Source organism: Gossypium hirsutum, chromosome A11, assembly GCF_007990345.1.
Source record: "Gossypium hirsutum isolate 1008001.06 chromosome A11, Gossypium_hirsutum_v2.1, whole genome shotgun sequence".
Classification (NCBI taxonomy): domain Eukaryota; kingdom Viridiplantae; phylum Streptophyta; class Magnoliopsida; order Malvales; family Malvaceae; genus Gossypium; species Gossypium hirsutum.
In genome coordinates, this window is record NC_053434.1 from 72,811,400 (window position 1) to 72,833,915 (window position 22,516).

At 36.9% G+C, this 22,516-nt stretch overlaps 1 protein-coding gene across 1 annotated transcript; it reads left to right on the forward strand.

Annotated features, from left to right (window-relative positions):
• The first annotated feature begins 3,290 nt into the window (after nucleotides 1-3,290).
• LOC121210019 (uncharacterized) lies at nucleotides 3,291-4,810 on the forward strand. The gene is made up of 3 exons (XM_041082088.1): nucleotides 3,291-3,390; nucleotides 3,450-4,178; nucleotides 4,272-4,810. Exons 1-3 carry the CDS (start codon nucleotides 3,291-3,293, stop codon nucleotides 4,808-4,810), a joined length of 1,368 nt encoding a protein of 455 aa, XP_040938022.1.
• Nucleotides 4,811-22,516: the final 17,706 nt, after the last annotated feature.

Below are 22,516 nucleotides of genomic sequence, written 5' to 3' on the forward strand. Positions count from 1 at the left end.
CGGGGCATCCTCGAATGCATATCAAGATTCAATTGAGCTTCCAAAAACACCCATAACTCGAGCTTGTGCTAAGCATTTCCTAGAAGCTGTTTTAGCTTCTGATGCAAAACCTTGGTTTGAAACAAGGGCCAATGCTCACAAAATCAGCTCGAAGCAACTATCCAAAGAACCTGTGCATTGTTGGTAAGCTGATCCTAGCTCATTTCTAACTCCTCGAGCTCCGTCCAACTCAACTCAGCTCATTTGAGCTCGTTTCAACTTGTTTGAGCTCAATCGAGCTTACTTTCAGCTCGTTCTTTATTTCAATAAATTAAACTAAGTTTTAGTTTTATACTAATTAGTTTGCTACAACTCATTAACGAAAATCCTAGCTCAAATAAGTTCATTAAATGTTTTCACTTAGTTTGAGCTAGCCGAACTTAATGCTACTAGCTAGTCTTTAATTAATGTGTTTTGTTTAGCTTAGCATGATGTTTATGATGCTTAGTTCATGCTCTTAACATGTACAGCTGAATATACATTGGGATTTAATGTGTTCATGTTTCTTGTAGGTTCAGCCGAATGTATTGAGTACATTTAATGAGATTCATGCACGGCTAGGTACATGGAATATAAGAGTTCATGCATGAACGAATTTATGCATGGTGGGCTGGCTATTGGTGATCCCTAAGCAACCTTTTGGCCAAGAGTTAAGTTCCACAAAGTGACCGAATACATGAAGGAGCCATTAATGCAAGTACATGTGATACGATCACGGCTTCCCATAAGTCAAGTCCAAGCCGAGATCCGATGGTGCTACCTCAAGGGCTGATCACAAGGGCTCATGCAAAACAATTTAAAGAAGCTGTTATAGCTTTAGTTCAGCATGTGTGGGATGATGTCAATGCTAGACCTATCGAACCAGTTAGTGGTCATTTTGGAAATCCATGCCGAACTTTTCTACAAGTTCAGTTCAGCTCACCGAGCTCACCTTCAGCTCAAGTTAGCTCCCATGTAGCTCCACACCAGCTCATTAGCTCTGATGTGACCACGCCCCAAGCCCCATCAAGTCCTCGTCTTGATTCCCTCGAGCTTCCAAAGGGACCAATGACCCGAGCTAGGTCCAAGCGATTTCATGAAGTTGTTTCAGCTTTGTTGTTCAAGTTTTGGAAGGAGAATCAGCTTGTTGAAGATGAGGAAGCTCGATCCAACTCCTTGAAGAAACCATGCACCTTAGTGCAAGCTAATTTCAGCTCCATTTTAGCTTTTCTAGCTCGTTTCAACTCCGACCAGCTCAATTGAGCTCAATTTAGCTACAATTCAGCTCATTTATTTTATTGGTTGAATAATTAAAGTATTTTATTAACTTAGTTTAAGTTATTACAGCTCATAATTATGTTTTGATTTATTTCATGTTTTTAAAGTTGTCTTAGCCGAATTTAATATGTTTAGCTTAAGACTTTATTAAATTTGTCTATTTTAAATTTATGTGTTAATTAATATATCTATTTTTAATTAATTTGTTCATGTTTCATGTAGGTACAGCCGAATGTGGAGATTCATTCAAGCTAGGTGCATGAACGTCTACTTACAATGCATGATGTGGGAACACAATTAAAGATGATTCATGAATGGGCTGGTTCAATGAACGTAAGGATGATGCATGAATGATTTAATACAATGAATGGAAGAATGCATGAATATTCACTTACATGCATCGGTTGCTGCCCATTGATCTCCTAAGTACCTATTCGGCCAAAAGGCATCTCTTGGAGTGTCCATTCACACCTTGGCCGAACCTAGACATGTCCATTGCTCTCCCATACATTCACCAAGCCTTCAAGTTTATTTCCTTAGCCATGAAGCTGCCTATTGAAGTACCATTCAGCCGAATTTGGACATAGCCTTTAAAGATACATTTCTAGATTAGTTTAATTCAATTAAAGCCGAATTTACTTAGTCTATTTGGCTATCTAATGTAATCTATAAATAGTTCTTTTCTCTTTGTAAAAAGGTTACAGAATTTGATCAATTAAACTTAATAGAACTTTTGTTCTTGTGAGGTTACCTCCTCTCTTCTTTCGTTCGAGTCTCGAAGTGACTTAACTAGCTTGCTAGTGGTGTCAATCCGAACTCCATTGAACTTATCACCGAATCGGTGTGGCGTTCAACCATCTTCCTATACCTTTGGTTCTTACCTCCATATAGGTAACGGGTCAAGGTCCGCTTCTATCCTTCATCAAAATTCACCTTAAGCAATATAAGACTCGGGGCAATACTTTTTAGTATTGAATCATTCTTAAAGTTTGAGTTCTTTATCCACTTCCATTTATCTATCATCTTTGTAACTTAATTCTTTGTTAAACCGAACCTATCTTTCATCAAACCAAAACCCATCCTTTGAACCCATTTTGCCTACCTTCCGCTTATAAAAATCATCTAACTCCATCTATCTACAAAATCGAACAAACTTCTCGTTGACGATCGGGCAATCAAGTGAATCGACTCAATCAACCGAGCCGGATCACATCATCTGGTATCAGAGCTACTAAAATGAGGAATGCCGATGTTCGTACCAAGCTCGAAGTAGGTTCGTAACGTGAAAAAAAAATTTAGGTTGTAATTTTTTTTCTCTTCTTCCTTTGTATTTCAGCATATTGTAATTGAAAAAAAATCAAAAAAAAAGAGAAGAGGAAATTTGAAAAAAAATTCAAAAAAATTTTTTTTGAAGTATAAAAAAAAGTGAAAAGTCTTGTGAGTTTTATTTTGTTTCTTGTTGCTTCCGAGCATCCATTCATTCTACCATTCCCTCTACCCCCCCAAAATGCCACACATACTTTGATTTTTATTTTATTTTGTTTAGCCTACCCTACACCCACATCATTCCTTTGTAACCTATTTTGAAACCGACCCTCAAGCAGCAAATTAAGTCTATCGAGATGAATTATGAATTGTGAGACGAGGTCGAGAGGTAAAAGGCACGTGTGTTTTACATCAAAGAAAAAGCCTAGAAGAGTGTAAACACGAGCGTGTGCGACAAATATTTTTCTTTCTGAGTGAACCGTGAGTTTTTGTAAGTGAGGAAAATTTTACTTATGTCTAGAAGTTTTAATGAAAATATGGCAGAAAGACAACCCGTACGAAATGTGCCAGATTTAAATATGCAAGCAATGTTGCGCGAGTTTGAACGATTATTTGATCAAAAATTGGAACCAATTCAAGATCGTCTTGATCAAGTGGAAATAGAGGCCGCCGAGGAAGGACTCCTCTAAATCTACCTAGAAATCGAAATCGAAGACAATTTCAAGACAATGAAGTTTCTGAACCAAGTGGGGCCGAAAGTGATCAAGGTTCAAACGTTAGTGAACGAAGGAGAGGTCGACGACATCATGGATCACGAGAACAAGAAAGGTATGATGACGATCTTAAAAGTATTAAACTAACTATTCCTCCTTTCCATGGACGTTCAGATCCGGAAGCTTATTTGGAATGGGAGAAGAAAATTGAGTTAGTGTTTGAGTGCCATAATTATTCCGAGGCAAAGAAGGTTAAATTGGCAGCCATTGAATTTTCAAATTATGCAATGATTTGGTGGGACCAATTTGTCACGAGTCGAAGGCAAAATGGCGAGCGTCCTATCACCACTTGGACCGAGATGAAAGCTGTGAAGCGGCGAAGGTTTATTCCTTCATATTATCATCGGGAGTTGTATCAAAAGCTCCAAAATCTCACCCAAGGAACCAAAAGTGTGGAGGATTATTACAAGGAGATGGAGATCGCTATGATTCGCGCTGATGTACAAGAAGATCGTGAGGCCACTATGGCGCGATTCTTGGCTGGACTTAATCGGGAAATACCTAACATCGTTGAGTTGCAACACTACGTGGAAATCGTAGATATGGTGCACATGGCTATCAAAGTCGAGAAGCAAATCAAAAAGAAAGGTTCTGCTCGAGGCTATTCTTATTCCAATACATCTAAATGGAACCAAGGTTCGAGTAAGAGTGCTTCTACTAATCCGATAAAAGAGCCAACAACACCACCAAAAACACTTAAGCCAATTGCTGAATCTAGCAAAGTTAAGTCTGTGGATAATTTCCAAAATCGATTAAGAGATATAAAATGTTTTAGGTGTCTCGGAAGAGGACATGTGGCCAGCCAATGCCCAAATTGGAATGCCATGATTATGAGGCCAAATGGTGATATCAAATCGGAGGAGGAGATAGACAAAAATGAAGAAGAAGTTGAAATTCCTTCCGATAATGAAGAAGAAATAGCGTTTGCTGTTGAAGGTGAAATGCTTGTGGTAAAAAGAAATCTTAGTGTCCAAACTTCCGTGGATAAACTACAACGTGAGAATTTATTCCATACGCGTGGACTTGTCAAAGAAAGGGTTTGTAGTATCGTGATTGATGGTGGAAGTTGCACTAACGTCGCAAGCACATACATGGTGGACAAACTTGCTTTGCCAACTATCAAGCATCCAAGTCCTTATAAATTGCAATGGCTCAATGAAGGGGTCGAATTGAAGGTGACCAAGCAAGCCAAGATTTCTTTCTCTATTGGGAACTACCATGATGAAGTATTATGTGAAGTTGTACCCATGCATGCGGGTCATATTTTACTCGGGAGGCCATGGCAATTTGACCGTCGAGTCAAACATGACGGTTTTGCTAATCAATATTCGTTTCAACATAAGGGTAAAAATGTTACTTTGGTACCCTTGTCCCCGCAACAAGTCATGGAAGATCAACAACATCTTAAGCGATCCATGGAACAAGCAAAAGAAAAAGAGAGCATTGAAAAGGAAGATGAGAAAGAGAAAAAATAGAAAAACAAAAAGAAACAAAAAAAATTATAAAAAAATGAGAGTGTTGAAAAAGAAAAAGAAATCACAAGAAAGGTGAGTGAGAAAAAGAAAAGAGAATTAAATAACCACTGTCTCCTTGTTACTCCATTTCAGGTTAAATCAAAGAAGGAGCTCCAATTACAATACAAGTCTGAAGGAAGAAGGTTTGTGATGATTGAAAAAGGTAAAATCGATCTTCAATTCCCAATTCCTAAAGGTGGACAAGGTATGAATTCTGATGTTATGCGATCATCTTTTCTTAAGTCGAATGTAAATGAAATTTTTGAAGACACTTTGAATGCTAAAAATCGCTTGAATCCTATTGTGGTTAATTGTTTGATTTTGTTTGATGATGATATATCCGTTTGGAGTAATGATAAGAAGATTTTTTTCTTTGGAAAATGTGATGAAGTCGTTGTTGAGAACAAAACCAAATGACAATTGCGAGTGTCAAACATGCGAAATCATGAGTCATATGAAACTTTTCATTTGCATGTTTGTGATGAAGATTTAAATTTCATGTCTCCTTACTTGCATTCCATTTACTTGAACAATGACTTGTGGAAGAAAATTGAAAAGTTCGAATGCTTGAAAACATATATGTTTTCGTCTCGACCATTTGATGAGTTATGGATATGGAAGGAGTTTTGTTCATGTGATTGTAAGAATGATGTTTTAAGTTTGCCTTTTTACATGACTCATACTTGTCTTGTTATGACCATGCATGATCCACATAGTTGTTCTGATAATTTCTTGATGATTAATGGTTGTCTATTTTCATTGATTCATTTGCCATCACTAATGCCGAATATTGTGAGTTCTTTTGCAAAGGCTTATGAACGACTAATTGTTCCATTCATTCAAGGAGAGTTGCAAAAGACGGATTATTTTCTAGAGAATAAACAGCTCGACTTGAGGACAAGTCGTTTTGAAGAAGGGGGAATGATGTGACCACGCCCCAAGCCCCATCAAGTCCTCGTCTTGATTCCCTCAAGCTTCCAAAGGGACCAATGACCTGAGCTAGGTCCAAGCGATTTCATGAAGTTGTTTCAGCTTTGTTGTTCAAGTTTTGGAAGGAGAATCAGCTTGTTGAAGATGAGGAAGCTCGATCCAACTCCTTGAAGAAACCATGCACCTTAGTGCAAGCTAATTTCAGCTCCATTTTAGCTTTTCTAGCTCGTTTCAACTCCGCCCAGCTCAATCGAGCTCAATTTAGCTACAATTCAGCTCATTTATTTTATTGGTTGAATAATTAAAGTATTTTATTAACTTAGTTTAAGTTATTACAGCTCATAATTATGTTTTGATTTATTTCATGTTTTTAAAGTTGTCTTAGCCGAATTTAATATGTTTAGCTTAAGACTTTATTAAATTTGTCTATTTTAAATTTATGTGTTAATTAATATATATATTTTTAATTAATTTGTTCATGTTTCATGTAGGTACAGCCGAATGTGGAGATTCATTCAAGCTAGGTGCATGAACGTCTACTTACAATGCATGATGTGGGAACACAATTAAAGATGATTCATGAATGGGCTGGTTCAATGAACGTAAGGATGATGCATGAATGATTTAATACAATGAATGGAAGAATGCATGAATATTCACTTACATGCATCGGTTGCTGCCCATTGATCTCCTAAGTACCTATTCGGCCAAAAGGCATCTCTTGGAGTGTCCATTCACACCTTGGCCGAACCTAGACATGTCCATTGCTCTCCCATACATTCACCAAGCCTTCAAGTTTATTTCCTTAGCCATGAAGTTGCCTATTGAAGTACCATTCAGCCGAATTTGGACATAGCCTTTAAAGATACATTTCTAGATTAGTTTAATTCAATTAAAGCCGAATTTACTTAGTCTATTTGGCTATCTAATGTAATCTATAAATAGTTCTTTTCTCTTTGTAAAAAGGTTACAGAATTTGATCAATTAAACTTAATAGAACTTTTGTTCTTGTGAGGTTACCTCCTCTCTTCTTTCGTTCGAGTCTCGAAGCGACTTAACTAGCTTGCTAGTTGTGTCAATCCGAACTCCATTGAACTTATCACCGAATCGGTGTGGCGTTCAACCATCTTCCTATACCTTTGGTTCTTACCTCCATATAGGTAACGGGTCAAGGTCCGCTTCTATCCTTCATCAAAATTCACCTTAAGCAATATAAGACTCGGGGCAATACTTTTTAGTATTGAATCATTCTTAAAGTTTGAGTTCTTTATCCATTTCCATTTATCTATCATCTTTGTAACTTAATTCTTTGTTAAACCGAACCTATCTTTCATCAAACCAAAACCCATCCTTTGAACCCATTTTGCCTACCTTCCGCTTATAAAAATCATCTAACTCCATCTATCTACAAAATCGAACAAAATTCTCGTTGACAATCGGGCAATCAAGTGAATCGACTCAATCAACCGAGCCGGATCACATCAAGCTCGGATCCAGCTCATTATCAGCTCACGAGTTTAAGCCCAGCTCGAGTTTAGCTCATGAATTAACCATCAGCTCGTGGAGTTCACTTTGAATTCATTTGACTACTATTGACTTTTTAATTAATAAGTTCAATAATTAGCTAATTAATATCCTACATATTAAATTTAGTTCACATTAGTTATATTAAGTATGTCTTAAAAGTGTTTATTGATGATAATTAAATTTGTCATAACCGAATTTAATATTGATATTTGTGTTCACATTAGTTTGAATTAATTCTGTTCACATTTCTTATAGAAACGCAATGGACATATGGAGATTAAAAGCAAGCATGAATTTTGAAGGTGCATGGACGGTTGGGGGACTTGAATCTCTTAGGTGCATGTTCGGCCAAGTGCATGTATGACCATATTCAATGTCTTTAAGGTTCATGAATATTTCCATTCATGTATGGTGTGCTATCTCTTCATTCTCCAAGGTGACCATTCGGCCAAAGGACACTCACACATGCATGAAGATAGCTTGGCCAATTAGCTTCCCCATGACTCTCCTTAATTCGTTCACACCTATGTTCACATGGCAAGACTATTCGGTTCACCTTGTTCACACTAGAAGACTCTTCAACATTCGGTTTCACACACATGATGGCCCTTGGAGTGTCCACAATTAATTCATACTTTTTGGCCAAACATTACTTCATTTAACAAGGTTGGCCGAACCTACAAGTGACCATTGGACATCATGCATTCACTTTGAGTTTTCTTAAGCATGAAGATTCATTCATTTCCTATTACCATAGCCGAATCTAGACATGCACATTAAGGGTCATTTTTCTAGAATTTTCTTTAATTAATGTGTAAGCATGAAAGGCCAATCGACTACCTAGACTTAGGTCTATAAATACTTGTTCAATTTCCATGTAAAGGACTTTTGAAACTTATGTTAATGTTATGCTGCCGAAATTGTAAGGCAAACTTTTCTTATATTTCGTTAAAAAATTTGTTTGGCGTTCCTAGCGTTCTAGTTGTGTCAACCATGTTCTTTGACGTAACCGAACTTATCACTATTCATAGTGTGATGTTCAACATACCGAGGTTCCTATCTTGTTAGATAGTGGGTCGAGGTTTCCTTACCAAACCTATAACCGAACTCAAAAGGCTTAATCAACGGGTCGATACCATTTCGGTATTGGTTCTTGAAAGTACCTTGAGTAGTTCAAACCTATTCTCTTCTTTACCTAATCGAACCTAAACCGACCAATTTGTTCATATCCTTTTGTTCCTACCCTTTCATTCCTACCATTCCATTCGTACCCCTCTTTCTACTTTGACCATACCTTCGACTCAACTAAACCTAACGTAACTTCTCGTAGACGATCGGGCAATCTACATACGACTCGACTCTTCCCGAGATGGTTCGTATCAACATGCATGGCTTAATACATCGTATGGAAGGATGCATGCACAACTAGTGTTCAATGGATGGAATTTGAAGGAATTCATGTATTGGGGACGTTCATGCAAGTGGGGGCTATTTTATGTACATGTATTTGAAGATTCGTGGACCGTAATTAAGGAAGAACATGCATTGGGACGTTTCATGCATGTATCATGCATATCCAAGATGTCCTTTCAAGTATTCAAGGTACATTCAAGCCTCATTTGGCCAAGGGAGATGTAGGAGTAATAAAGGGCTGCACATTCATGAACTATGGCTTTTCTTCTAGGCTAAGTATGCATGAATGCATCAAGTGAAGCAACATGATGGTTCGGACAATTCATGCACCATCTCTAAGCATGAACTGAATTTTAATGCTTTTGTGTGAACATGTTAAATTCAAATGTGAACAGAATTTAAGTTAGTGTGAACATCATAGATGCCGAATATCAATAGGCATCTTAGGCTTATAAATAGTTTGTTTATTTCTTTGTAAAAAGACTTTTGCCAAATTTGTTAATGAACATTGTTCTTGTGAGGTTGCTTCCTCTCATATCTCGTACAAGTTTTGAAGACTTATCTAGTTTGTGCTAGTTGCATCTACCGATCTTGTTTGAACTTATCACCAGCTTTGGTGTGGCGTTCACCTATCCATCTATCCATATTTTTCACCTTAACCATATAGGAATAGGGGTGAAACTTTTTAGTGTTGAATCATTCCTGACGTTGAGTTCATTTTCCATTCCCATTTCAAATTTCTTTCTTGCTAACCAAACCGAGCCGTCTATCCTTCATCCATCTTTGCTACCCTTAGCCCAACCTATTGCTAATTCTACACTTCTTGAAACCTTCTGCTTACCCTATTCTATTTTTTTACTTCTATTACTAAAAATTCGAGGCACGAACAACTCTCTCGACTACGATCGGGCAACTAAGTGAATTCGACTCAACCACCAGGCCGAATCACATTAGGCATCATCCTGTTTCTGATACGACCATGCCCCGGGCACACTTTTGGATCAGCTCCCTAAGCATTGTTTGCAAATCCATGCGAGCTGAATTAGTTCAATTTCACTTCGTTAAGCTCCGTTTAGCTCGTTTCCAGCTCACTCGAGCTCAAGTCAACTCACTCAAGCTCAATTCAGCTCAATCTTAACCCAATGAGCTTATTTTTAGCTTTCTTTAGCTTGCATTTATTTTGCTGAAATAAACCATTTAATTTGTCATTAGTTAAATTAGTTGTTTATCTTAAGTTAGTTAATTTGTTAAAATCTGGACAAATAATTAATTAAGTGTTTTAATTATATCTAAATTAAATACTTAATTAATTATGATGTTTTAAATATGTCTAAAATTGTTAATATGTATGGCCAAATTTAATGTGCAAATTATTGAGTTCATATGCTGCTAATTTAATGTGTTTGAAATGCATTTAACTTGCTGATTTAATTTGCTGCAGGTTCATGAACGGATTGGTGCAATGTATGGGAGTGTGCATGCACAATTGAGGTTCAATGGATGGCATTTAAAGGAGCACATGCATTTGGGACGTTCATGCAAGAGGGAGTTGCTGAAAGTTCATGTATTTGAAGATTCATGGATCATATTTATGGGGGAAAATACATGGGACGTTTCATGCATGATTCATGCATTTTCAAGATGACCATTTAAGTATTTTAGGCACATTAATGCCTCATTCAGCCAAGGGAGATGTAGGATCATTAAAGAGCTTCACATTCATGGAATTATGGAGATTCTTCAAGGCTAAGGATGCATGAATGCATCAAGTGAAGCATCATGATGGTTCGGCCAATTCATGTACCATCTTCAAGCATGAACTGGATTTTAATGCTATTTGTGTGAACATGTTAAATACCTGTGTGAACAGAATTTAAGTTAGTGTGAACAACATAGATGCCGAATATCAATAGGCATTTTAGGCTTATAAATAGCTTACTTGTTTATTGTAAAAGGTTACAGAATTTGATCAATTAAACTTAATAGAACTTTTGTTCTTGTGAGGTTACCTCCTCTCTTCTTTCGTTCGAGTCTCGAAGCGACTTATCTAGCTTGCTAGTGGTGTCAATCCGAACTCCATTGAACTTATCACCGAATTGGTGTGGCGTTCAACCATATTTTTATACCTTTGGTTCTTACCTCTATATAGGTATTGGGTCAAGGTTCGCTTCTATCCTTCATCAAATTTCACCTTAAGCAATATAAGACTCGGGCAATACTTTTTAGTATTGAACATTCTTGACGTTTAAGTTTTATTTTTCCATCTCCATCAATTACCTTTTTCTAACCTACCTTGTTTCTATTCTAAACCGAATTTATCAACACCAAACCACTCATCTAAACCCTCTCAAAGCTTCCGCAACCCTTAGCCTAAATCACCCAATTTTGACAACTCCAACTACTCCTCGTAGACGATCGAGCAACTTTGTGAAACGACTCGATTAACCTGGGCCGGATCACATCAGTTTCTTTCCAAACTTATCACTCCTAAACCGAGTGTGGCGTTCACCCTTATACCGATTGGTTCCTATCTCCATATAGATAGTGGGTCACGATTTAGCTATCCTTCTATACACCTTTAAGTGTCTTATAAGATTTGGGTTAGTACTCTATTTTAGTACTAGATCTTTCTTAATCTTAAAGCCATTCAAACCATCCACATTACCATTTTTCAAACCACCCGAGTTCCTTTGTTAAACAAAACCATATCCCTTAATTATCTCAAACTATTACATACCCCTTTGTTTAAAGCCTGACTTAACTGAATTCAACCAATACTTTGTTCAAGAACGATACTTCTCCATTTTAAGATCGGTCAACATAAATGACTCGAATCATGATACGAACTGCCTTGGGGAGAGTCGAGTCGTATGCTGAGTTACTCGATCGTCTACGAGAAAGTATCGTTCAATTCACTTTTGAAATGAAGTTGATGGAAAAATAGGACGGAAGCTATGTATAATGGTTCTATGATGGTTTATGGATAAGAATAATATGTATAGGTTCGGCTAAATTGGAAGAGAAAGTGAAAGAAGTAAATAGATGATGGATATGGAAGAAAAGGGTTCTTAAAAGCAAGCACGAACCAATATTAGAAAATATCAACCCAAATGCTTATAGGCTTTCAAGGTGGAGGATGAAAGTGATAAACCTCGACCCGCTACTTAGCAAAGTAGGAACCTCGGTATATGGGTGAACGCCACACTATTTGATAGTGATAAGTTTGGGATAGTGAAGAACAAGGTTGACGCCAGTAGGCTTCCTAGATAAGTGATACGAGTCACAAAGGCCCAACCCAAGCTTAAGAAGGTGATGGGCTCAAATCAAGAAAATCAAGATTCACTTTCTTGTTTTCAAGAAAATCAAGAAATCGAATCTTGGCCCAATTTTGCTGTTCGGAGCGATTTCAAGAATCAAGAAAATCAAGATTTCAAATCTTGGAAATCTTGGTCCAAGAAACCGAATCTTGCAGCCAAAGCGCGTTGGATCTCCATTACGAGCGTCAACGACCCAATTTCGGTAGGAGATGGATCACAAGCCCAAATTCTTGAAGGCGAGGCCCAATAACCAAAATCCAGCCCAATCAAGAAATTTTTTCATACTTAGTTGAAAATCAGGCCAAAATGTCAAAGGGCCCAATTTGTAAACATCTTACTTGTTTAATTTAATTTTTTAATCTTTAGGAGCATTACATGTAAAATTCGGCCCAAAACAGCCCATATAAGTGGATGGCCGAATTTACCTTGTTATTTTATTAATTAGGTTTAATTTTTTATTAGTTACTTGTGAGATTAGGATTTGTTGGAGGCCTATATAAGCATTGGCCAGCCACCCTTTGTAAAAACATCTTATTATCATTCAATACATTAAATTTTAGTTTGTTAGAGTGCAGAATTTTCTTTGGGGTTTTCTCCAAGAATTCTCTCTTGAGCTTTCTTTAGAAGTTGTTTTAACAATCTTTTGATTGTGGGAGCCATCTTCAACCTTCTTCTTGCCATCGATATTCTTTGGAGGGGAGATTAGAGCCGTTTGAAGAGATTTGTGAAATCTTTCGGGATTTCAAGGATCTTTAGGACTTCAATTTACTTTCTTGCTGTTCATTCTTTTCTTTTAAATTCTGTTTATGCCGATTCTTTTGATCTAACTTGTTTATTCTTCTTGTGAATTTCCAGCCATCTTTATTACTCAAAAAGATCGATCGGTACTCATTCTTGGTAGCCAAATTCGACTAAACTTATCTTTTCCAATTAATCTTGTCGAATTCTTCTTGTCAAAACTGATTGTTTTAGGTTGCTGGAATTTTGGGAAAAATCAAGTTGCTGGAATTTGGGGCTTTATTCATCGGTTTAGTTCTTGGACAGATTCGGCTTGTTGAAAATCAATCTTGGAGATCGATTTCGTGTTTTTGCATTCCGAAAACATCTATTCATAAGATCTTTGATTCTTGGCTGTTCTTGATTGTTTTGGGGATCTTAATTTCCAGATCTGATTTGTTCTTAATATTATTCTTTGTTTTGATTTCAGATCTGTTCGATTAGAGCTTTCGTAGGAGTTTCTCGTGACTTGGCAACTCGATCTTGGTCCGCGTGCATTCCTCTATCATTTGGTATCAAATTTTGGGCGTTTTGGGTGTTCTTGGTTGATTTCTAAACTGATCTCTATTTTTTAAAGCATAAACAGCAGTTTTACCCAGAAAAATTGTTCAAAAAAATTCATTTGAGTAGGTAAACGTTGTCTGATTGATCTGAAATTTTACATACATGTTTTTGGCACTGTGATTGAATATAAAAAAATTATTCCCACAAAAAAATCAGTCAAAAAAGTCAAAAAAATCAAAAAATACGAAATTAAATAAAAATTTAAAAAAAGATTCAGAGGGTTGAATTTGGTGCCCAAAATTTCCAGATCAAAAATTCAATATATAAGGACACTCCAGATTTAATTTCGTAATTTTTGGAGATCGGGAACACCTCGAACGAAGTTGTCAAGTTACTCCGCAGTTTTTCGGGTTTTCTGTTTTCAGCAATTTTTATTGATTCTTAGCTGTAGGTTTTCATTTGTTTACCTTTATTCTTCCTTTACGTTATCTAACACCTTCTTGTTTCTTGTGTTAGTAGGATTTAAACGTGTGCACAATTCTTCCTCGGTGCAACACGAATCAATTGGTGTCTCGTCAGTTTTTGGCATCCTAGTGCAAATTAGGATTCTTTGGTAGTTTGGTTCACACTCTCTAATTGGTTGATATAAACTCTGATAAAGAACTCACAAGATTGAATTCGACCTCATTGAGAATTTGATTTTTTCTTTTTGAGTGATTAACGGTGAGGTTTGATAACTTTTATTTTTGAGTGTTGAGTGTTTTGCAGGTTTTAAAAAAAATGTCTACAGGTGATAATAATAGTGACATATTTAAAAAATTCCAACAACAGTTGGATGAACAGGCTGCTACTCTTCGAGCTTTGACTGCTACCATCAATGAGGTGCAATTGAATCAAAAAATCTTATTATTATTTTTTCTATCAAATTTCAGATTTGTTGAGTGCAGAATTTTCTTTGGGGTTTTCTCCAAGAATTCTCTCTTGAGTTTTCTTTAGAAGTTGTTTTAACAATCTTTTGATTGTGGGAGCCATCTTCAACCTTCTTCTTGCCATCGATATTCTTTGGAGGGGAGATTAGAGCCGTCTGAAGAGATTTGTGAAATCTTTCGGGATTTCAAGGATCTTTAGGACTTATCCTTTAATTCTTGCTGTTTTCGATTTCTTTCTTTACTTTTCTTTGCTTATACTTGTGCCGATTTCTCATCTAATATTTTGCTGTTCTTGTTTGTTTTCCAGCATTGATTAAACTCAAGATCTCATCGTTTAAGTTGTTCTCCTATTGGCAGCACCCATTCGAACCCAAAAATCCCCAATTCCTAGGGTTTGGCCGATTGGATTTCTTTCAATTTGGGAATCAATTATTTGCTGGAAATTGGGCATTCTTGGCCGAATCAATTCCTTGGCAGATTCGCATCTTTTCTTTCTTCTCAATTTCGTTTGATTCATCGATTCTATTTCTTTTCTTCTTGCTACTCTTTTAATTGAATTTGGGAATTTTAAATTCAAATCTGATTCGGTTTAATCTTAATCTTTGTTTTTGATTTCAGATCTGTTCGTCTAGGATCTTTCGTAGGAGTTTCTCGTAACAAAATATGAGAGAAAGAAATCTCACAAATTCCATAAAATTTTAACAAAGTTTCATTAAGTGAAAAGTCTAACCTCTTACAAATGAAATAACATATATTTATAGCCTAAATAAAAGTAGTTGAATGGACAAGCTTAGAAGCTAAGAAATTCGGCCATAAACACCTAGATAATTCTAGAAGAAAAATCATGAATATCCATGAATGTGCAGCCCTTTAATGTTCCATCATCCCCCTTGGCCGAATGAAGCTTTAATGCACCTTGAATACTTGAATGGTTAGCTTGAAAATACATAGATCATGCATGAAACGTCCCAATGTATGTTCCTCCATAAATTCGGTCCATGAACCTTCAAAAACATGAACATTAGATAGCCCCTACTTGCATGAACGTCTCCAATACATGTACTCCCTTGAATGCCGTCCATTGAACCTCAATTCTACATGCACCTCTTCATACATTGCACCAAGCCCTACATGAACTTGCATTAATTTCCTTCCATGCATGAATGTGTACCGTCCAAAGGGATTAGATCTTCTAGATACATTCATACATGAATCTTCATCATTCATGTAACCGAATATGCATTTGAACCCAAACATTCATGTATTTTGTGCATTCATGTATTTGACAAATATATGAACTTGTAAACACCTTGAATTTGGTCATACATGCACCTAATTAAATGTTGTTCATTCATGCATGTGGGATGTCCAAAAGAGATGTTTCTTCAAGCATTCATTGTGCCGTCCATGAGCATTGTACCTACAAGAAATAAAACAATTCATAAGACATCATGTGAACACACATAAATTCAGCACAATGTGAACATGATACGAGTCATAAAGGCCCAATCCAAGTTCAAGAACGTGATGGGCTCAAATTGCCACAAGGCCCAATAACGAGATCAAAGGCCCGACAAATGCGGTCCAAACTAAATGGGACCATTCAAGAGCTTGTTAGCAAGGCCTTAGATTCATACACGAGAGAACAAGAAAATCAAGATTCACTTTCTTGTTTTCAAGAAAATCAAGAAATCGAATCTTGGCCCAATTTTGCTGTTCGAAGAGATTTCAAGAATCAAGAAAATCAAGATTTCAAATCTTGGAAATCTTGGTCCAAGAAACCAAATCTTGCAGCCAAAACGCATTGGATCTCCATTACGAGCGTCAACGACCCAATTTTGGTAGGTGATGGATCACGAGCCCAAATTCTTGAAGGCGAGGCCCAATAACCAAAATCCAGCCCAATCAAAAAATTTCTTCATACTTAGTTGAAAATCAGGCCAAAATGTCAAAGGGCCCAATTTGTAAACATCTTACTTGTTTAATTTAATTTTTTAATCTTTAGGAGCATTACATGTAAAATTCGGCCCAAAACAGCCCATATAAGTGCATGGCCGAATTTACCTTGTTATTTTATTAATTAGGTTTAATTTTTATTAGTTACTTGTGAGATTAGGATTTGTTGGAGGCCTATATAAGCATTGGCCAGCCACCCTTTGTAAAACATCTTATTATTATTTTTTTCTATCAAATTTCAGATTTGGTGAGTGCAGAATTTTCTTTGGGGGTTTTCTCCAAGAATTCTCTCTTGAGTTTTCTTTAGAAGTTGTTTTAACAATCTTTTGATTGTGGGAGCCATCTTCAACCTTCTTCTTGCCATCGATATTCTTTGGAGGGGAGATTAGAGCCGTTTGAAGAGATTCGTGAAATCTTTTGGGATTTCAAGGATCTTTAGGACTTATCCTTTAATTTTTGCTGTTCAATTTCTTTTATTTAATTCTACTTGTGCCGAATCTCAATTCTAATCTATTTGCTGTTTTATTTGTGTTTCTAGCCCTCATTTATCTTAAAGAATTGATCAATTTCACTTTTTGCTGGAGTTCGACAATCAGCCCTAAATCCCCAAATTCTAGGGTTCTTGCCGAATGCACACTTATTCTTCTTGGGTGAATTTGGTTGTGGAAACTTAGGGGAAACTTTCGTGGTGGTCAATTGAGCAGATCACCCTTGCTTTCTCAGCCTCAATAGCCATTTTATGCCTTCAATTTCTTTCTTTCTCATTGACGCATAAACCCTAATTTGTTTCAAGAAATTCTGGTCGATCTAATTTGCTTGCTGATTTGGTGTTCTTTGACAGATTCGGCTTGTGGGAGTTCATTCTTGGGAATCAATTTCGTGTTCTTGGTTTCAAGAAACCTCTTTCGTAAGTGTTTCGTTCCTTGATTAGATCTTGCTGATTTTTAGGGTTCTTATTCCAGATTTTAATTTTCCAGATTTAATCTCGTTCTTTGTTTGATTTCAGATCTGTTCGTTTAGAGCTTTCGTAGGAGTTTCCCGTGACTTGGCAACTCGATCTTGGTTCGCGCACAACCCCGTATCAGAACACATTTAAGTTATGTGATATCTGACATATTAATAACAAATATTAATATAAGACAAGTTTAATGCTTAAATAAATATGTGCAAATTTTATTTAATGCATTAAAGACAAAATCGAGTTAAACTAAAATAGCTAGGCTTTAGCTCGTGAGCTAAATGATGTGAGCACACCCGGGGCATCCTCGAATGCACACCAAGGATCTATTGAGCTGCCAAAAGGTCCCATGACCCGAGCTCGAACCAAGCAACTTCAAGATTCTATATCAGCCTTTGTGATGCGCATTTGGGAAGATAACCAGCTCTATAACGTTGGAGGAGCTAAGAATAACTCCTTGAAGACTCCATGCACCATTTTGCAATCCGACCTCAGCTCCTCTTCAGCTCCCCCATGCGCCATTCAGTTCCCATTAGCTCACTTGAGCTCGTTTTAGCTCGTTTCAGCTCGAATTTAGCTCGTTTCAGCTCATTCCTTTTTCATGTCAATAAATTAAGTATTAATCTAGCTTATAACTAAGTTTGTTACAGTTCATGCCGAATTCCCTAGCTCAATTTAGCTCACTAAGTGTTTTTGACTATTTGAGCTAGCTGAATTTATTATAAGTTGACTTATAATTATTGTGTTCAAATTTAGTTAGTGATATTAAGTTATTATTTTAAATTATAATTATATGAATAGTTGTGTGTTATTTAATTATGTTATTTAATTATGTAGGTTAGCCAAATTTGGAAGATACATTCATGGCATTTAATGCAAGGTGCATGAACGGGAATGTTTATTGAACGGGAGGATACATGCATGGACCGGTTTAATGTTTGGAGGACATACATTCATGTACATGGAAGGTTAATGCATATTGAAAGGTGCATCTCCCTTGGACGGCACACATGCATGAATGGGGGTAATCAATGCAAGTGCATGTACGGCTAGGTTCAAGGCCCCTTCCAAGTTCCATGTACAACCGATGCATGTGGGAGGATCCTTGGAGTTTCCTAAGCACCTATTCAGCCAAGAGACACCCTTTGGGAGTTTCATGCATCCCATGGCCGAACCTAGACAATCCCATTGGTTTCCAAAGCTTGCTCATACATGAAGCTGCCCATTCACCTCCCATTCGGCCGAACATGGACAAGGACACCATTGGTCATTTTTCTAGAAGGTTCATGTCTTAATTTAGGTTCATTACTTAATCATTAAGTTCATGAATGGACTATTCGGTTAGCATAAGAAACTAGTATAAATAGTTTGTTGATTTCATTTGTAAAGGAATTTTGCCAAATTTGTTAATGAACATTTGTTCTTGTGAGGTTGCTTCCTCTCATATCTCGTACAAGTTTCAAAAGACTTATCTGGCTTGTGCTAGTGGCGTCAATCGTCTTGTTTGAACTTATCACCAATCTTGGTGTGGCGTTCACCTATCCATCTATCCATACTTCACCTTAACAATAAAGGAACTGGGGTGACACTTCTTAGTGTCGAATCATTCCTGACGTTGAGTTCGTTTTCCATTCCCATCCTTCGAATTATTTTCTTGTTATACCAAACCGACCCATTTATCCATCACCCATCTTTGCTACACATAACCGAACCTATTACTAAACTTACCCTTCTTGAAACCTTCCGCTTATTCTAATCCATTATTTTACTTTTATTACTAAAATCCGAGACACGAACGACTCTTTCGAACTACGATCGGGCAACTACATGAATTTGACTCATCTACCCGAGCCGAATCACATCATTTGGTATCAGAGCTTGTAAATCAAGAGGCGCCGACGTTCGTAACAAGATCGAAATAGGTTCGTAGTTAAAAAAATTCGAATTAAAAAAAATTCAAGTTGTAATTTTCGTTCTCTCTCTTGTAATAGTGTGATATGAGCACGCCCCGCGAACTTCATCGAGCAAGTCTGTCAAGCCGAGCATTGACATGTTGGCAAGCTGATCCCAGCTCGTTTCCAGCTCCACGAGCTCCGTCTAGCTCAAATCCAACTTATTCAAGCTTGATCCAACTTGCCTGAGCTAAACCGAACTCACTCCTAGCTCATATTTAGCTCACGAGCTAAACCTTAGCTCAACTTCAGCTTAGGAGTTTAGCCTCAGCTCAACTTTAGCTCACGAGCTAAAGCTTAGCTCATTTTAGTTTAAACTCGGTTTTGTCTTTAATACATTAAATAAAAATTTGCACATATTCATTTAAGCATTAAACTTGTCTTATATTAATATTTGTTATTAATATGTCATTGTCATTATATAAATTGATTATGTTCACATAGCTGAATTAATGCATGACATTAATGTGTTCACATCATGCCAAATTTATGAGTGTTCATGAGATGTCTTAATGACTTGTTTATTTCATGTAGGTACATTCCTTTGGACGGTACAATGTATGAATGAAGAAACATCTCTTTTGGGCATTCCACACTCATGAATGAAGAAGTATTAAATGCTGGTGCATGTACGGCTAGATGCAATGTTTCTACAAATTCATGCATGTGTCGAATGCATGTATGGACATTAAAGGCTAGTCCATGAATGGATCAAATGCATGGGATGATAGAATGCATGAATGGCTTAAGTGCATGTATGGGGGCTGTCTCTTAACTTTCCAAGGCACTTATTCGGCCAAGAAGTAGCTGCTAACTAATTCTATGTTGACCATAGAGCTCCTTGAACATGTTCACACTTTGAATTGACCTATAGGCTACTACACATGCATGGTTGGGTTCAAGAACGTCCAAGGGAAAAAATTAACTCAATAATTCAACACATTGATTGAATTAAGTGCATGCACAAAGGGGAAACGAATTTACTAGGTTCATGCTACCATTTATGAACTTACATGCCATTAAAGTGTTTAATTATGAAGATACATGGTCCATACAAGTGCATGAACGTCCCAAGGAGATGAATGCAACCTTTTGGTGCACATACAAGTCACTTGAAACCTTTCTTTATGACTAAGCATTCATGCACAAACTAAGGGGGAAGAAAGTGTCCATTCAGCTAGTGCATGAATCTGCCGAATTTATGAACTATTTTAATACATTAGTGTGAACGTTTTTATTATTGTGTGAACACCTAGATGCCGAATTTGAATGGTCATCTATGTGCCTATAAATATTTGTTTTCTTTCATTTGTAAAGGACTTTTGACTTTTGATCATTTGAATGAACTTTGTTCAAAGAGTGAGTTTTCTCCTCTCTAAATTCGTACGAGTTTCGATCTGACTTATCTAGCGTGCTAGTGGCGTCTATCGTTCTCTTTTGAACTTATCACCTTGCTTTGGTGTGGCGTTCAACCTTCTACAATTCCGCAATCCCACCTTGAACCGAATAGAAATCGGGGTGACACTTTTAGTGTTGAATCGTTTCTGGTGTTTAAGCTCATTTATCCATTCCACCGACTATCCTAGATTTTACCCAACTATAATATCTTTTTACAAAACCGAGCCTTCATTTATCAACTTCCATTTTTCTTATTTTTATCCTTAAATCGAGCCTACTACCCTTATAAATTTACCATCACCTTAGCCAACCTTTAAAACCATTTGAAAGCTTCCGCATCTTTAGCCTTATTTCATCCTATTTCCGTTAACTCAACTATTCCTCGTCGACGATCGGGCAATCAAGTGAATCGACTCAATTAATTTGGGCCGGATCACATCATTTGGTATCAGAGCTACTAAAACGAGGAGTGCCGACGTTCGTACCAAGCTCGGAGTAGGTTCGTAACGTAAAAAAAATTTAGGTTGTAATTTTTTTCTACTTCCTTTATATTTCAGCATATTGTAATTGAAAAAAAAGAGAAGAGGAAATTTGAAAAAAAAATTGAAAAAAAAATCGAAATTTTTTTTTAAAAAAAATCGAAAAATCGAAGTATAAAAAAAGAGTGAAAAGTCTTGTGAGTTTTATTTTGTTATTATTTCTTGTTGCTTTCAAGCATCCATTCATTCTACCATTCCCTCTACCCCTCCCAAAACGCCACACATACTTTGATTTTTATTTTCTTTGTTTAGCCTACCCTACACCCGACGTTATCCCTTGTATCCCATTTGAAGCCGACCCTCTAAGCCGCAATAAGTCTTCTTGAAACAAAATACGAATTCACGAGAGTGAGACGAGCGGAAAAAGGCACGAGTGGTGAGTACATTAGAGCGAGCAAAAGCCATTAGACAAGTGTAAACACGAGTGGAGTGTTATCCAATTTTCTTTCCGAGCGAAATTGTGAGGTTTGTGGTGAGGTACTTCATTTTTTTTATTTTGTTTTGTGATCTAACATTTTCTTTTTAGCAACAAAAATCATGTCATACGAAGAGTTCACCGAATCAGAATACCAATATTTGGTTTGTGACAGCCCAAAGTTGACCCTAGTCGGGAAGTGGTTTCGGGACCGCTAAACCGAGTCACCGAAATGTTTGAATGTGATACTTATTGTGTGGAATGATACGCCCCGGCCTCGTTGATGAATCCGAGTCGTTTTCGTTGCCCGATCGTCCAAACGATGAAGTTTTGTTCGTCTTGAATCAAAGAGTTATATTTGTTCAATGAAGATGTTTATGGTTCATGTAAGGTTAAAAAGGAATTGGTTGGTAAGGTATTTCGGCTAAGAAGAAGGAAAAACAAATATTAAAGGTAGGGAATTTTTCGGTTTAAGGTGAAATGGAAAGAAAGGCTTAAAAACAAGAATGAACCAACACTAAGGAAAATGTTGACCCGAATCTTATATGTCTTTAAGGTGGATGAAACGGATGAAAAAGGACCTCGACCCACTATCTATCAAAGATAGGAACCTCGGTATCAAATGAACGCCACACTTTGGGTTGAAAGTGATAAGTTCGATTTTTGCAAAGAGCAAGGTTGACGCCACTAACTAGTAGATAAGCCAACGAGTCTTTGGACGAAATTGAGAGAAGAAAATCTCACAAATCTTCAATATATTATCAAAATGGCCAAAAGTCCCTTACAATTGAAAATAACCAACTATTTATACTAGTATCTTATGCTAGCCGAATAGTCCATTCATGAACTTAACAATTAAGTAATGTACCTAATTAAAACATGAAACTTCTAGAAAAATGTCCAATGATGTTCTTGTCCATGTTCGGCCGAATGGGAGGTGAGTGGTTAGCTTCATGAATATGCATTGATGTACTTGGATAAATGTTCTTCATGCATGCATGGCTAGATTCGGCTAACTCCTTTAATGGAGCCTTTAATTCATGTTGTTTCAC

What these genes read in the sequence shown, in the direction of transcription:
- LOC121210019 (XM_041082088.1), top strand. Translation starts at nt 3,291, where the DNA reads ATGAAGTTTCTGAACCAAGTGGGGCCGAAAGTGATCAAGGTTCAAACG. An exon ending in GGATCACGAGAACAAGAAAG is followed by an intron (nt 3,391 to 3,449) that starts GTATGATGACGA and finishes ATGGACGTTCAG; the next exon opens with ATCCGGAAGCTTATTTGGAA. An exon ending in CATGATTATGAGGCCAAATG is followed by an intron (nt 4,179 to 4,271) that starts GTGATATCAAAT and finishes TTGCTGTTGAAG; the next exon opens with GTGAAATGCTTGTGGTAAAA.